At 46.4% G+C, this 17,689-nt stretch overlaps 1 protein-coding gene across 5 annotated transcripts in view; it reads left to right on the top strand.

Moving 5' to 3' along the window:
- The window catches only part of DNAH9 (dynein axonemal heavy chain 9), a 342,415-nt gene that overhangs the window by 301,069 nt on the left and 23,657 nt on the right, over nt 1–17,689 (top strand). For all 5 annotated transcript variants that reach the window (XR_011468497.1, XM_070395266.1, XM_070395267.1 and 2 more), the window contains 4 exons: nt 8,216–8,343; nt 11,607–11,834; nt 16,120–16,311; nt 17,312–17,503. Coding sequence is in view for 4 of the 5 variants with exons in the window: in XM_070395266.1 (XP_070251367.1) it covers nt 8,216–8,343; nt 11,607–11,834; nt 16,120–16,311; nt 17,312–17,503 (740 nt within the window). In the remaining variant the exon portion in view is untranslated. The remainder of the gene's footprint in view (nt 1–8,215; nt 8,344–11,606; nt 11,835–16,119; nt 16,312–17,311; nt 17,504–17,689) is intronic.

Raw genomic sequence — 17,689 nt, 5'->3', positions numbered from 1 at the left:
TTGTTTAACATGAAACCTATCATCCTCCGTTCCTACTGCTTTCCTTCTTGTCATCTCACATTAAGCCTCTAACAGTGCTCTAAGTTTACCCTCTTTCTCTGTTTTCTCATTACCTTCTTCCTAAATGAGACACACTTCCTTGTTTGCACAATAATTTTTGCTTGTGCTTCATCTAAAAGCAATCACCCATTGTTTCCAATCACCAGTAATACCTTTTTCCTAGGGTTACTGTGAGGATAAAAATGAAATCTCAGATGTGGAAAGGCTTTGAAATGTTAAAAGCACAGGAGAATAGTACTCTAGACATGGACGCATGGAACAGACTGACATATGTCAGAGGGGGTTGGGGGAGACAGAGAGAAATTAACCAAAGAACTCATATGCATATGTGCATACCAATGGACACAGACAATAGTGTGGTGAAGGGGTGGGGTGGGGCAGGGGCTGGGAGTAAAGGAGGATAAAATTTGGGGACATCTGGAATACTGTCAACAATAAAACAAAATAAAACAAAATAAAATAATTTAAAAAGCACAGTAGCATGCCCAGCTGGTGTGGCTCAGTGGTTGAGCGTCAACCTATGAACCAGGAGATCACGATTCAATTCCCAGTCAGGGCACATGCCCGGGTTGCAGCTCAATCCTTGGTGGGGGTCGTGCAGGAGGCAGCCAATCAATGATTCTCTCTCATCATTTATGTTTCTATCTCTCCCTCTGCCTTCCTCTCTGAAATCAATAAAAATATATTTTAAAATAAATAAAGAGCATCATAGCTTTGTACAGCATTATAATGATGGTGGTGGTTTGTCTGTTCTTTGAGGCAGCTCAGTTTGCTTCTTCTTTTTCAACTATTTGTCATCTTTTCAAAGCATAGCTTCATCTTTGGCCCTCCCGACAGAGGACCTCCCCTTTCTGCCCTTGTACAGGCATCTCCTCTGGCCTTTCTTTCACTGACTCCATCATGATCTTGCTTGGTCTCCATCCTCCTCTGTCCAATTACCTGGCTTCGGCAAAATAAACTTTGTTATTCCCATCTTGTGATCAGAAAGAAGTCATATCTACTGACTTTGCCTTGCACTGTCTCCTTTCCTTCTTCCCAATGTTCTGTCAGAACTATGAGTTCACTTAGATTATTGTAGGCCTGCTACAAGGAGTGTTCAAAGAAATACTTTTTGTTAGTGTTTTTGCATACAGATTATCAACATTTTGCTTAAAGTCTCATTTTTGTTGTGCCTGGCCTCATTATCAGTTAAGAGTTCATTGAAAGTTGGTTAGCTTGGAGCAAGTACAGATTTTTTCCTTTTTAATATATCTTTATTGATTTCAGAGAGGAAGGGAGAGAGAGATAGAAATATCAATTGTGAGTAAGAATCATTGATCGGCTGCCTCTTGCACGCCCCACACTGGAGCCTGCAACCCAGGCATGTGCCCTGACTGCGAATAGAACTGTGACCTCCCGGTTCAGAGGTCGATGCTCAACCACTGAGCTACACCAGCCAGGTGCAAGAACAGTTTTTGGAGTGGTTTCAAGATTGGTGGAGTGTTGCTTTTTGTTGAGAGGAACACACTTCTCCATGTGCCAGGGAGCAGGAGATTGAACAGAGATCAAGATTAAGAAAAGAAGAAGAGATGAGATTTAGAGAACAATGAGTTATAGGCAGGGGGAGGATACATCTCCCATTGAGATGGGGATGTGCAGGGATAGACACATAACAGGGATGTGCAGAAATGCAGATAAAATAGCAATAAGTTGAAGGAATTTCTACTGATTGGCATATGTTTTCTCAGAGAAGTAGCAAGTAAAGCAAACTGCTGGGCACAGGAAGAGAGAAGTTCATTAGGAATTTTAAATAAAGAAAGAACATGAGCAAAATGTAACTGACTTCTGGAGATGTGGAAAGATTGCCAAGCATTGAGGTAGAGAATCATGAACTTGTGATAGCACCAATTCACCAAATGTATTTTTTCCTCTTATTACTAGTAATATGTAGATTTTTTCCAGAGTTGAGATTTTACAAAATTTTCCAGGGTTGAGATTTATCCTTCTCAAACTTTTCAAAAAAATTCAAGAAAGGGGAAGACTTCCAAGCTCATTTGACAAAGCCAGCATTATCCTAATTCCAAAACCAGGTAAAGACACTACAAAGAAAGAAAATTATAGGCCAATATCTGTCATGAATATAGATGCAAAAATCTCAACAAAATATTAGCAAACCAAATCCAGCAATCCATTAAATAGATCACACACATGATCAAGTGGGATTTATTCTGGGATGCAAGGTTGGTACAATATTTGCAAATCAATAAATGTGATACACCACTTAAACAAAACAAAGGATAAAAATCATATAGTCTTATCAATAGATGCAGAAAAAGCATTTGACAAAATCCAGTACCCATTTATGATTAAAAAAAAAAAAACTCTCAGCAAAATGGGAATAGAAGGAACATACCTAACTTATGGTCTTTATTAAAAGACCATATCTGACAAACCCACAGCTAACATCATACTCAATGGGAAAAAATGAAAAGGTTATCCTTAAGACAGGTATGTCCACTTTCACCATGCTTATTCAACAAAGTACTGCAACACCTAGCCACAGCAATCAGACAAGAAGAAATAAAAGGCCTCCAAATCGGAGGGGAAGAAGTAAAACTGTCGTTATTTGCAGATGACATGATACTGTATATAGAGAACCCTAAAGACTCCACCAAAAAACTACTAGAACTGATAAATGCAGTAAAGTAGTAAGGTACAAAATAAATATCCAGAAATTGTTTGCAATTTTATACATCAATAATGAACTATCAGAAAGGAAAACTAAGAAAGCATTCCCCTTCACAATTGCATCAAAACTATAAAATAGCTAGGAATAAATTTAACCAAGGATGTAAAAGACCTGTACACAGAAAATTATAAGACACTGAAGAAAGAAATTGAAGAAGGTATAAATAAATGGAAGCATATACTGTGCTCATGGATAGGAAGAATTAACATTTTTAAAACATTCATACTATCCAAAACAATCTATATAGATTCAATGCAATTCCTATTTTTAAAAACAATAATGTATTTCCCAGCACTAACACAAATAATCTAAAAATGTGTATGGAATTATTAAAAACCCCAAATAACTACAGCAATCTTGAGAAAAAAAAGAAAGTTGGAGGTAACACACTACCAGATATCAAACTATAGTATAAGGCTATAGTAATCAAAACAGCATGTCACTGGCATAAAAAACAGACACATAGATCAATAGAATAGAGAGCCCCCAAATCCACACTTATATGGTCAATTAATATGTGACAAAGGAGGCAAGAATATACAGTGGGATAAAGATAGTCTTTTTAATAAATGGTGTTGGGAAAATTGGACAGATACATGCAAAAAATTAAAATTAGACCATCTTCTTACACCATATACAAGAATAAGTTCAAAATGGATTAAAAACTTAAATGTAAGACTTGAAACCATAAAACTCCTAAAAGAAAACATAGACAGTATATCTCTGACTTTTTCTTAATAATATTTTTTGTGATATATCTTCTTGGGAAAGGGAAACAAAAGAAAAAATGAACAAATGGGACTACATCAAACTGGCCTTATTTGCACCACAAAGGAAACCGTTAACAAAATGAAAAGAAAACCCACTGACTGAGAGAATATATTTATTAATGATACATGTGATAAGGGCTTAATATCCAAAATTTATAAAGAACTTATAAAACTTAACACCAAAAAACAATCTAATTTTAAAAATGGGCAAAGAATCTGAATAGATACTTCTCCAAAGAAAACATACAGATGGTCAATAGACATATAAAAAGATGCTCAATGTCACTAATCATCAGAGAAATGCAAATTAAAACCACAGTGAGATATCACCTCACACTGGTCAGAATGGCTACCATCAATAAATCAACAAACAATAAGTGGTGATGAGAATGTGGAGTAGAGGGAACCCTGTGCACTGTTGGTGGGAATACAGATTAGTGCAGCCACTATGGAGGGCCCTCAAAAAATTAAAAATGCAACTGTCTTATGACCCAACAATTTCTCTTCTAGGTGTATATCTGAGGAAACCCAAACACTAATTCAAAAGAATATATACACCCCTATGTTCATTACAGCATTATTTGCAATAGCCAAGACATGGAAGTAACCCAAGTGCCCATCAACAGAGGAGTGGATAAAAAAACTCTGGTCCATATAATAATAGAATATTACTCAGCAAAAAACAAACAAAACAAAAAAAAAGAAATACTACCATTTGTGACAGCATGGATGGACCTACAGTGTATTATCCTCAGTGAAATAAGGCAGTCAGAGAAAAGCAAATACCATATGGTTTTACTTATGTGTAGAATCTAAAGAACAAGATTAGCAAACAAACAAAACAGAAATAGACTCATTGACACAGACAACAAACTAATGATTTCCCAGATGAGAAGCAGGTTGGGGGACTGGGTGAAAAGGTAAAGGGATTAAGAAGTATAGATTGAGGGGACTCTTTTCTCCCTCCTTACGTGGGAGTCAGTTCTGTAGGACTCTTCCCCTCCCTACATGGGAGTCAGTTCTGTGGGACTCTTTCCCCTCCCTAGGTGGGAATCTGTACTTGTTCTTCAATAAATCGCCACCTTTGCTATAAAAAAAAAAAAAGAAGTATAGATTGATAGTTACCAAATAGTCATGGGATGTAAAGTACAGCTTAGGAAATCTATACTAATAAAAAGGTAATATGCTAATTAGACCGGATGTCTTCCAGATGACTTTCCGGATGTCCTTCCTGACAAAGCCAGGCCTGGGTGAAGCCGCCCATGGTCCCAAGCGCCTGTGGCTTCAGCCAACCCGGGAGAAGCCAGGCCTGGGTAAAGCCGCCCATGGTCCCAGGTGCCTGCGGCCGACCAGGGGATGGAAGCTTGGGTCCTGGGTGCCTGCGGCCAACTGGAGGAGGGAAGCCTGGGTCCCAGGTGTAGGGGCCAAGGCAGAGGCAGTTAGGGGTGATCAGACAGGCAGGCAGAGGTTGTTAGGGGCGATCAGGCAGGCAGAGGTGATTAGGGGCAATCAGGCAGGCAGAAGGGTTAGGGGAGATCACGCAGGCGGGCAGGCAAGTGGTTAGGAGCCAGCAGTCCAGGATTGTGAGAGGGATGTCCTAGGGGTCCCAGATTGGAGAGGGCACAAGCTGGGCTGAGGAATCCCCCCTCTCCCTGTGCATGAATTTCATGCACTGGGCCTCTAGTCCTATCTAACAATAGACAAACATGGTAATTGACCATACCTTCGCTACGCCTCCCATTGGCTAATCAGCGAGATACAAAGATGGTGGTTAATTTGCATATGTAGGCACCGAGTGGCGGAGCAAAGACTGAAGGTGGCTCCGGCCGGAGTGAAGGCCTGGGTCCCGGGTGCCGGAGGAAAACCAGTGCTGGCAGCCAGGGAAGGGAAGGCCTATTGCACAAATCTTTTCATGCAACAGGCCTCTAGTATAGTTAATAATATTGTAATAAATATGTATGGTGCCAGATGGGTACTGGAAATACCAGGGGGAATACCTTTTAAAGTACAGATTGTCTAATAAAACAAATTTAAAGGGAGAGAGAAGTTAAAAGCACTGAAGGTCGGGGCATGGAGCCACAGCATAAAACAATATGAAGGAGAAAGCCCAAGAGAACATGAAACCCTAGAGGGGCTTGCTGATGGCCCGGAAAGGTATTTCAAGAGCCTCAAAGTTGCAGATGGAAGGTCTCTGCAAGGTTGCCTTGGCACATCGTGAGGCTTGAGTGTGCTGCAGTCACATTTAGCTCAATGTTCAGGCCAAATCCCTTCAAATTCCCCCCCTCATCATCTCCAAGATCCAATTCTTTCTCTTCAGCCTCCTGTCATGCCTCCAGCTTAGAGTAATGCGAACCGACCCCAGCTGGCCTCGGCAGTGCTGGACTTTGTCCCCAACAGCCCCTCCGGTCTGTACTTTTCAAACTAATCTTTTTTAAGCCCCTCTTTTCCCATATCCTTCATTTTCTAATAAAGAAAAGAAATAGGCTCTTTTGTAAGTGGAAATGTCAGCAAGGCTATCTCGTAATCCAGGCACCTTTCATCCTGGTATTTTCTCTGAACAGGTTGTTTGTATCCCTGGTTCTAAAGCTGACATCAAATCCATTGCCAGCCAGGACTTACAGCCTAAAAGGGTATTTCCTGGGTTTTCCGGAGCTGAATCTATAACTATTTCTCACCACGAAAAGTCCTCATCCTGCTCTGCCTCATCCAGCTGAAGGAGAGTCTACATATTTTTTAGCATATAAAAGAAATGTCCAACATTGACAGTTTCCTTTAAATTTCTAGCACAAGTATATATTGCATATTCGATTTCGTTCCTCTAAACCAGTGGTCGGCAAACGCATTAGTCAACAGAGCCAAATATCAACAGTACAACGATTGAAATTTCTTTTGAGAGCCAAATTTTTTAAACTTAAACTATATAGGTAGGTACATTGTTATTAACTTAATTAGGGTACTCCTAAGGCTTAGGAAGAGCCACACTCAAGGGGCCAAAGAGCCGCAGTTTGCTGACCACGGCTCTAAACCAAAAACAGATTAAGTGCAGTTTTTTTATTTTTATTTTTAAAAATTTCCTGCCTTTCCTCTTGTGTACTTTACCTTCCTAGAAAAATTGCTTAATGACTTATTCATGGTATTATACATTTTTATGATTTTTTTGCCTAAAATATATTATGTAATTTCTCTAAACTTTATAGTGTCGGGCTAATAACTGATGTCCAAGTAAAACTGGCCCATCCTATTACGTCATTTCTTTACGTTGTTTTTCTTGGGCTGCAAAAGCGTGGCCTTGCCTCAGTGACGTGGTTGTGATGTTTGTGTTGATGTGGCCGTTCCCTTACTCCACTCCTAACACCAGCAACATCCAACAGGTACATCCACCACAACATCCACCTATGCAGCGAAGCCCCTTCATGTCTTACCTCTTTAACTCATGCAAAATGAGGAGATAAAACTTCTATGTGTGGGGATTAGTAGGGGAGGCAGTTACACAGCGGAAAGTATGGTAAGCCAGAACGACCTGAATTCTGCCCCTGCTGGCCACACATCCCAGGAAAACTCCAGGGAAATATATATTCAGAGGACAAAGCAAGTTAGAGCCACCCGCATGCTTGCTACACTTTGAGCCTTCTCACATCAGCACTCTCCAGGCCAGTGAGCCAAGGCCACGGCCTTCAAATGGAGGCTGTGCAGAAAAGCACCTGCACTGCCATCCATTCTCGGGGATTCAGTGAGGAGGCGGGTGACGCATTTAGGTGACGGTGCTTCCTTCTACCTGGGAACTGAAAGCTGGTAGGCGTAGCCCTGCTGGAAGCTGATTCCAGCAGGGCATAATAAAATGCAAGAAGTCCTCAAAAGGTTGATGGGCTTCTATATTCAGCAGCAGGGTTGAATCATATTATTGCCTGCTGGAATAGCTGAAAGCATTTCCCCAAACCTGAAAATCTACATGTTATTACCTGTTGCTGGCCAACCAGCTGAACAGCTGTAGGCATTTCCTCAAACCTGAAGAGACATATGATTGCCTGCTGCCAGACAGCCGAGGGCAGTTCCCTCCAACCTGACAATGCCTCCTGTATACCAAACCTTAACCTTTGATATGTATATCTGCTTTGCTTTAGGGCAATTTGTGTTAATAAAAAAGCTAGGGGTCCAGAGGTTCAGAGAGAACTTGGTTACTGAAGCTAGGTCTCCTCTGGCTCCCCAAAATGCCTTCCAAATTTATATTTCATGTCTAGTCTCTTTATTAATTTACTCGCAACCCCTTCTCCAGATTCCTGAACCCTTCAGGGGTTCTCAACCTGTGGGTCGTGACCCCTGAAAAGATATCCTGCATATCAGATATTTACATTATGATTCATAGCAGTAGCAAAATTACAGTTATGAAGTAGCAACGAAAATAATTTTATGGTTGGGGGTCACCACAACATGAGGAGCTGTATTAAAGGGTCGAGGCATTAGGAAGGTTGAGAACCACTGTATGATGCTGAGAAACACCCGGCATAGCCCTCCGTGAAGGAAAGCGTCAGCCTCTGAGGCCGGGGCCAGGCACACCTACGTGTGGGGAGTGATGTGGAGGTGAGGCTCCCAGGTGAACATGACACAGCACGGATCGTCAGGCACAGAGATGGTAATGACAACTCCGCACTCCTTCTAGGTAAAAAACTCGGATACACCTTCAACAATCAGAACTTCCACAACGTATCTTTGGGGCAAGGACAGGAGGTGGTGGCTGAGGCCGCGCTGGAACTCGCTGCGAAGAAAGGTCACTGGGTCATTTTGCAGGTACGTGCCCCCTGATCAGGGTCCTTCTTGAACCCCTACCCGTCTGGACCTCACATCACAGTCTCTGGGCATCTCTTTCCTCTCTTCTCCTCTCACCCGCCTTTCCTTCCACACCCGTGCCCCCTTCACTCACTTCCTAATCGCCTCTCCAATTCTCTCTCGTGTGTGCTCTTCCTTACCCCATGCCCAGTCATTTTTCTCCGACAATTGTTCCCCATGTTTCCACCTGCTGTCGCCACTGTCTGGTTACAATTTCTCTGCTCACAAATGGAAGCCGGTCCCCACCTCCATGCTCGGGGAGTTGGCACTCGGTTGAAGGCCATGCAGGGATTTTTGTGGCTCCTGATCTCCTCCCGTGCATTCCATGGCACTTCCTTGATGTCTTTTTCTGTCGTGTTCTGTGTTTTATGTTCTTTGTTACATGAATGACCAGAACATTACATGTGTAACTAGAACTTAGCCTCCTCATTGAGAGTTCACTTAAGGTTTGGAAACCTGGACCCACTACTAGTAATTCCACTAAACGCTGACAAGAAACAAAGGCCGCCCTCTCCTCTCACGGCCTGGCCTCTTATTCCTTTATTATGCGGCTCCTATGGACACTGGGGTTGGGGCCACCCCAGGGCCTCGCTCTTTTTCTCTGGTAACAACCTATAGCTACCTCTGTTAGAGCGCCCCTGGCTACGTTGCAATGATTCAATGTATGGGTATGTCCTTCCCTACGTTTCTTTTTTTTTTTTTTTATTACTTAAAATATTACAAAGGGTATTACATATGTGTCCTTTTTTTTTCCCCCGCCCTTGACAATCCCCTGGCCTTCCCTACCCCCCAGTGTCTTATGTCCATTGGTTATGCTTATATGCATGCATACAAGTCCTTCGGTTGATCTCTTACCCCCCTCCCTCCTGCCCCCAACCCTCCCCGGCCTTCCCACTGCAGTTTGACAATCTGTTTGAGGCAGTCTTCCCTATGTTTCTTGAGAGAAAGATGTTTCTTATTTACCTTTTAGCCCCCAGCACATTACTGTGAACATAGTAGACACTCAACAAAAGCACTCAATGAAGAAATCAATGAAAGAAAAAATAAATGAAAAAACCAGGCACTCTCATCCTGCCCTGGCTTCCCCTGCCAAGAATGTCCCGTCTCCTCGCCATTCACTGCCCTGCATTTTGCTGCTGGGTCTTCATCCTCAAGAATCCTGTTATTGATCCAAAGCCTAGCAACTGAGGGACCAGCCATTCCCTGGACTCTTTCCCTAGAAACAGTGGGCTTCCCAGGGGGAAAGATGCCAGCAGCTACTCCCTCCCGCGTGGGTCAGCCTGGTGCTGGGAAAGGGTGATCTCCCAGCCTCTCAGGCTCATCCGCCAAAGAGACACCCTTCCGGGCCCTGGTGCCCTGGGAACCCAGCCCTCAGCCAGCGAACAGGGAGTTTCCTCCCCAGAACCCACCGGCTGCCCAGGCCCCACATCTTGTGCCAATGTGCTTTCCGAGAGTGAAGGTTAAACACCGAAGTCAGAGTTCCTGAAGAAGGAACACTCCCCGGTCGCTGGCTTTCCCTGGCTGACAGAACCCTTGCTCTCTGGGCAGCCGCTAACGTTTCCACTCCAAAAGAGAGAGTACAAATGAAATTTTAATTGAACATAATTTTCAGGTCACCAACCTTTCGAATCTATTACCTTTGGTTATTTGTAGCAACTCTGTGAAATACATGAAATAAATATTGTTGTTAGTTCATTTTTTTTGGAAGAGGCAGCAAGAGACCAGATTGCTGTGGCCCAAGTACTGAGCTCAGTGCCACCCTGTCCACTGTGGCTCTGTGAGCAGGCTCTGAATACCTGGCGAGGAGCTTGGATTAGCCATCATAGTGAAACCTCCTGCGATGAAGCAAAGTCACTGTTTTTACTACTAAAGTGAAGGGTGCTGCATTCTGCAAGTAGAACTAAGAAAGAAATGTAGGTTTAGAGAGAGACAGATAGGAGTCACAATGGGAGGAGGCGAGGCGCACACAGACATGACAGAGGAGCTCGGGCTGGGAGCAGGGAGCCTCCGTGAGCAGCAGTGACAGGTAGGAAGGTGAGTTTGGCAACAATTAGCAGAGCGGTTTGGAGAGAGGGAGAAGGAGTTAAGAAAGCTAGGTAGGAGGAGTTTAAATCATTGCTTTTCACATTTTATCAGGCATGCAAATTGCTGAAGGATCTTATTCAAATGTGCTGATGCAGTAAGTCTGGGTGGAGCCTCAGCATCTGCATTTCTAACTAGCCCCTTGGTAATGCCCATGTTGCTGGTCCGTGGGCCTCAGTTTAGAACAGGAGTGGGGAACCATTTTTCTGCAAAGGGACATTTGGATATTTATAACATCACTAGAGGCCCAGTGCACCATATTCGTGCACTGGGTAGGGGGGGTCCCTCAGCCCAGCCTGCGCCCTCTCATAGTCTGGGACCCCTCAAGAGATGTCTGCCAGCCATGAGCCAGGCTTCTGGCTGAGCAAGCGGTGCTCCCACTGTGGGAGCACACTGACCATCAGAGGGAAGCTCCCGTATTGAGTGTCTGCCCCCTGGTGGTCAGTGCACGTCATAGCAACCGGTCATTCCGTGGTTCAATCAATTTGCATATTAGCCTTTTATTATATAGGATTCTCAGGCCATACAAAATTGTCAACTTAAAAATTATCCTGTTATATTTGGTTAAACATTTAATTAACTCCCCCCTAATGCCTTGGCAGGGCCAGACCAAATGATTTTGTGAGCCTTACACAGCCCACGGGCAGACACTTCCCACCCCTGCTTTAGGGCATTAGGAGTTCAGGGATTCAGGAGTTAGATAGCAGGTCTGGACTTGTAACTTAGTCATGTGTTAGACTCTTGAAGGGTAGCCCTGACCAGCAGCATCAGCATCACCTGGGAACTTATTAGAGATGCAAATCCTTGGGCCCCACACTAGACCTACTGAATCGGAAACTCAGGGGAAAGGGGCAAGCAGGGAGGAGAAGTGTCCAAGAATCTTTCTTTCACCAATCCCTCCAGGGGATTCTGATGCTGAGTCCAGTTTGAGAACACTGTGCTAGAGAGACAGGATATCAAGGGCAAGGGTTCCATTGCAGAATGCCAGGAGGTCCCCAGAACTGGGAATGCCAACACTCATACTGCAGGTGATGTATTTGAAACTAAGGTCAGGTCCCCCCTCTAGCTGCCTTCCTATAACTGTTTACTGCTAACAGAACTAAGCAAGTGCCTGTGTTTGGGGGGTCCATCCTTCCCACCAGAACATCCACCTGGTTGCCAAGTGGCTCAGCACCCTGGAGAAGAAGCTGGAGGAGCTCAGTGCAAGCAGCCACCCAGAGTTCAGGGTCTTCATCAGTGCAGAGCCTGCGCCCTCCCCCGAGGGCCACGTCATCCCCCAGGGCATCCTGGAGAACTCCATCAAAATCACCAATGAGCCTCCCACGGGCATGCATGCCAACCTGCACAAGGCCCTGGACAACTTCACTCAGGTATGGCCCTGGGAGGGAGGGGGGACGAGCACCCACCTCACAAAGAGCTGATTCAACTGGGTGGGAGAAGAGCATGCAGCTGGGGGTGCGGTCGGGGACCGGCTGGGCTATGGAGCAATGTCCAATGTGGGCAAAATGCGCTCCCTTTGAGGTTGACCACCAACCTGTGCCTACTCAGTAAAACCTAGCTCTCAATTCCCAGGTACACCTGGGTGGACCAAGCTTGGGGTCTTGCTTTGGCAAGAGGTTTGGGGGAACTTGTGCAAGTCCACATGTTCGCTAAATATTCCAAGACAGAAAGTGGCAGGTTGCTATAACCTAACTGATGTGATATACAGGTCACACACTTGTTGCTAAGCATACGCTCTTCAAGCAGGAGGTTGACAGGTTCAGATGATGACAGTTGAAATCTGCATGCATCTTGAGTATCAAGGCTTCAAAAAACCCTGTGTCAGCCCTAGCTGGTTTGGCTCAGTGGATAGAGCATTGGCCTGTGGAATGAAGGGTCTCGAGTTCGATTCCAATCAAGGGCACATGCCCAGGTTGCAGGCTCGATCCCCAGTAGGGGGCGTGCAGGAGGCAGCCAATCAGTGATTCTCTTTCATCATTGATGTTTCTAGCTCTCTCTCCCTCTCCCTTCCTCTCTGAAATCAATAAAAATATATTTTTAAAAAAACCCTGTGTCATTGTCAGGTAGTGGGATCTAGACTTGGAATGTAATCATGTGTTAGACTATTGAAGTGTGACCTACAGAACAGCAGTATCAACTTGTTATAAATGCAAATTCTCAGGCCCCCACTTAGGCCTCCTGAGTCAGAAAATTTGGGTGGGACCCAGGCATCTGTGTTCTAACAAGCCCTCCGGGGATTCTATTGCACAACTTTGAGAACACGGTATTACAATGAGATTAAGAATATCTAGGTAAAGTTTCAAATGCTGGCTACTATGGTACTGGAATTTGCGTGACTGGGAATTCTAAGACTCGAGTTGTGGAGTGTTTATTAAAAGCTGAGGCCGACCCCATGGGTGGCTCACTCCATACGTAAAGTAGCCCTTGCAAAGTCCACGCTCAGGCCTCTTTCATCCTCTCAGGAAGGCACCCTTTCTTCTGCTTCTACTTTGGAGAGTTCCACCTTCCTGGGAAGGGGGGTGGGGCCATGGAAGCCACCTTAAAGTCCAGTCTCAAGGGGTGGTTCTGGGAAGGCTTCCCTCTCTGAGGTCATAGTAGCATCAATGGGTCTGTACTCATGGGACCCAGGCGAAAGCTCACGCAAGTCCCTGTTGGGTCATCTCTGTAACTTGAAACAGACCATCCGAGAGGACGTCTGTTCTAGCGTCTGTTCTAGCCCAACACAAACCAGCAGGTCCAGGGGCCCTCGGGGAGGGGCCTGGTTTAACGCAAAATAAGATGAAGACCACTTGGCAGTCAGAGACTCAGATTATACTGTGACCGTGTCCCTCCTGGTGTCCAAACCCAGCAGTCCAGCCTTGCGAAGAAGCTGCCGTGAAAACCTGAGAAGTGAAACTTGTCCAGTCTCCTCTTCTTTCATTCACCTTCTCAGCCCAACTCCAAAACCCACACAAAATTTGGAACAGGAATCGGGGGACGTGACCAGGAGACCAGGATGATTAACTTGCTGTTTTGTTACAAAATGGGTGCCCATTGCAACCTGGGCAGGTCGTTTGTTCTTTTGTCAGGGGCATTTTTTCTTTTTCTTATTTTTCCTAAATAGGCCTTGACTAAACTCCTAGATACTCTGTATCAGAGGTCAAAACTTCTCAATGTTCTAGAGTTATACTCCACATCAGGGACAGAAACATCCTTAACTTGGAAATCCACAGCCCTCTGTATAGGCAGCTGCAGCTGCCTCCAGGCAAAGACACTCCTGCCCTGAATGGCACTGGGCTGCACAGCAAGGTGAATACACAAGATGCCACTCAACTGTACACTTCCAAGTGGTTAGGACAGTAAAGTTTATGAATAATTAATCGCAACTTTTAAAATCAGCCCTAGCCGGTTTGGGTCAGTGGATAGAGCATCAGCCTGCGGACCAAAGCGTCCCAGGTTTAATTCCTGGCCCGGGCACGTGCAGGAGGCAACCAATCGATGTGTTTCTCTCACATCAATGTTTCTGTCTTTCCCTGTCTCTTCCACTCTCTCTAAAAATCAATGAAAAAATATCCTCAGGTGATATTAATTATTTATAAATAAATAAGTACAGTTATAAGTTAGAAAAAAATAAAAGGCACAGGATGCAGTCAGCTGGCTGTTGAGGGATACAGGGGCCGACCATTCCCAGTTTCTCCACCTTGAGGGCCTTGGACAGAGCTGGAGCAGGGCAGCAGACGCCTCATGTGCTGTATCTCCTAATAATTACTGTTAAAATAGTGGGGCTCCTTGGGGGTTTGTCACCTGCAGCCATACCTGTGTTCATCGTCTGCTCCCGTGGCCCTGTTGTGGGTTGACCTCCCTGCAAGCCCCGTGTCAGTTTGGTTATCAGGCAACGGGGACATCATCCCCGAGAGATGCCGGCTTTTCCTGCTCATTCTGTCCCTGCCCCACTGGTTTTTGGACCATTCATAACTATCTTCCTATTAACATATTCTGAGGAAGAGGGATAGGTTTATGGTGATAGTCATTGTTCAAACGAATTTTAATTGTGCCCTTCTGCCCTTCCAGTGCCCTGGGGCAGCGGCCCAGGCAGCCCCACCCCACCCCCACCCCCACCCCACTTTATTCCTGCTTCCCGGGAGCTTGCTGTTTGGGGTGATCATTTTATCCTGACGTTTGAGTGGTTACTGTCAACCAGTTTCAGCTTTTCCTGTGCGGTTTCTTGTCTCTGGGCCTAGGCACTTCTCAGCAGGACCGATTGTTTCAAAGGTGCCAGAAGCACCGAGGATGCACTCTGCACGCCACCGAGAGCAGCCCTGTCTGGAAAGCAGTTAATACAGTTTTGTTTGCAGGAAGCAGTTTCTTTGTCCTCTGAACCACCTCTGACCTTTCACATCTATATCTTCGTGACAAAATGGTTCTCAATCTCAGACCCGGAAAGAGAGACTGAGATTGGGTCATGGGTTTTCCATGGAAAAACCTGCCAGCTTAGCCTGTCCTGTCTCCTCCGCTCCTCCCATGAGCAAAGTCCTAGGACCAACCCTCAGAAGGAACTGCAGGACTGAACCAGCCCCATCTGCCTGAGCGTTGGAAGTGCCTCTCCTGGGCTCCAACTGCAACTTCTTGCTCCTTCCTGACCAGAGAGGGTCTCACTCTGAAGAAAATTTTAATTCCAAAGAATCCAGGGGTTCTCATCCTACCATCCCCTCAAAACGCAGGATCCCCTCCGCACTATTACGCCATCGCCCTTAAAACCCACCAGCACAGTTCCGCTGCCTCCCCCTCTGGACTGTCTCCCACGTCTCTGTCCTGTCTGTCCCTCCCTCCATCCTCTCCTCAGGAGCCACGCCTTTTCTGCCTGCTGTGCGCTCTGTAGCCAGGACCCCTGGGCGCTCTTGTTGCTGCAACCAGTGGCCCATGGGATGGGGGCTGCGATTCCCACCCTCCCTCCATGCAGCAGTTCCCCCGGCAGCGAGCCAGGGGTCCCTCAGCCACACAGGCAGCAATCACACCTACAGACCCTCTGTGATGGGTAAGAAAAGCATGGCAGGAAGGGAAGAGATGATGCCATGAGCGCCCCCACCCACACCCCACACCCCAGCACAAAGTGACATGAATAGGACAGACAGGACGCTCCCATGGCCACTACCCTGTTTGCCATGAGCGATGCTTGTTAACTTAATTAGCACGTCCATATGCGCAAACTTGCACCATAAACCAAACCGCCTGGAACCTGAATGTAAACCTTAACTCAGACTCTAAAGCAGTGGTTCTCAACCTTCCTAATGCCGCGACCCTTTAATACAGTTCCTCATGTTGTGGTGACCCCCAATTTCATTGTTACAAATTGAACATAATGAAAGCATAGTGATTAATCACAAAAACAATATGTATTTATATATGTGTTTTCCGATGGTCTTAGGCGACCCCTGTGAAAGGGTCGTTCGACCCCCAAACGGGTCGCAACCCACAGGTTGAGAACTGCTGCCTAAAGGAAAGCACAGCCCTCAGCAGGGTCCCCTCCAACCCTGAGCCCAGGCCTAGCCACAACGCAATCTGTAGTCGGACCCTAACAGGGACATGTGGGAGCTTTATCCAGAGCAAGGCCAGCACGAAGCCCACACCCGGCCCTGCAGAGCAGGAGCTGACAGGGAAGCAACCCTTTTCTTTCAGGACACCCTGGAGACGTGCTCCCGGGAGGCAGAGTTCAAGAGCATCCTCTTTGCTCTCTGTTACTTCCACGCGGTGGTGGCGGAGAGGCGAAAGTTCGGGCCGCAGGGATGGAATCGCTCCTACCCCTTCAACACTGGGGACCTCACCATCTCTGTGCACGTGCTCTACAACTTCCTGGAGGCCAACGCAAAGGTACAGGTTCCGGCCAGCTGCAGGGAGGGCAGGGTGTGCACCCCGAGAGGAGTGAGGGAGTGCGAGCTTAACCATGGGCCACCCCCAGGACCAGCGCGAGGCTGAGAAACCAAACCGGGGCTCATGCCTGGTGCGAGTCAGTCCCGTGAGTGTCTGTTCCAGGGCCTGGACCACCCGTGTGCTCACAGCTTTGCAGGGAACTGTAGGGGAGCAAGAAGAGGCCCCACACTCACCTGATACAAATTCCCAAAGATGCAGAATTCTCCGTCTCACCAAAGCTGAAGAAGCAGCCAAATTCTTGTTACACCTTGTCACCTCCGTTCTCTGTCTGACATTTCTATTTCAAAGAAAACGTACACCAACAATCCATGCTCTTCCATTTAAGGGAATGTTCACATCAGCGAGGCTCTTCTGGTTCAGAGACCAAATCGAGCATCAACAAGGCCTCCTCCTTCCTGGTGGGAAAGAACCAGGCCCAGATGCCCTGAGCCTTCCCTCTGCCTTCAGCTCCGGAACCGTGGAGGCCCGCCCCCCACAACTCCATCTTCAGTTGTTGCACTTGGACAAGGCTTTTCCTGGGAAGGGGTGGGGACAGGCTTCTTCCTTAACTTCAACAGCAGTGAACTTGCCTGCTACAGTTCATTCACTTTGGCCTTTCAAAGGAGAGAGTTAATTAATATGCTAATTAAAGGCAGGAAATTAGAAAAGTATCCTGGTCCTTATTTTCTTCCGTTTCACATTGCCTATTAAATGACTGTGAAAGAGGGAAGGTATATATGTGAGGGGGTTGGCACCTTACCTCTGCTCACCCGTCGGTGTAATATTTCAAGCATTTAATGAGCTCCCACACGTACCCGACTCCTGGGCACTGGGGTACGCAGGTGAATAAAACACTGCTCCTCATCTCAAGGCGCATCCCGCCCTGTGGCTCCTGCTCTGCCCACCCGAGGCCGGCCCCATGCCTGTGCAAAGACCGTGCTCTCTTCCCCTTGTCTCTCAGGTCCCCTATGATGACTTGCGTTACCTCTTCGGAGAGATCATGTATGGAGGCCATATCACCGATGACTGGGACAGGAGACTCTGCAGGACGTATCTGGAGGAATTCATTAAACCGGAAATGCTTGAAGGAGAGCTGACTCTGGCCCCAGGGTTCCCACTGCCAGGCAACATGGACTACAATGGTTACCATGAGGTGAGGCTGGCTCTCTCCCCACGATGTAGTGCCGCCCACACGGCGGGACCTGGGTCTTCCTTCAGTGCTGCCCTGCGTGGCTGAGGGATGCTCACAGCGCCAGGGAAGACTGGCTTCAAGAGCCCAGCTTATGCCAAGTGTGGTGGTCAGCCCCACGCTAGCCCTGTTCAAGTTGAGAGCTATAAG

Source organism: Myotis yumanensis, unplaced genomic scaffold (assembly GCF_028538775.1).
Source record: "Myotis yumanensis isolate MYYU_CA2020_CCGP unplaced genomic scaffold, mMyoYum1.0.hap1 SCAF_16, whole genome shotgun sequence".
Taxonomy (NCBI): Eukaryota; Metazoa; Chordata; class Mammalia; order Chiroptera; family Vespertilionidae; genus Myotis; species Myotis yumanensis.
Note: the sequence above shows the minus strand (reverse complement) of the source record. Positions and strands in the feature narration are given on the sequence as shown.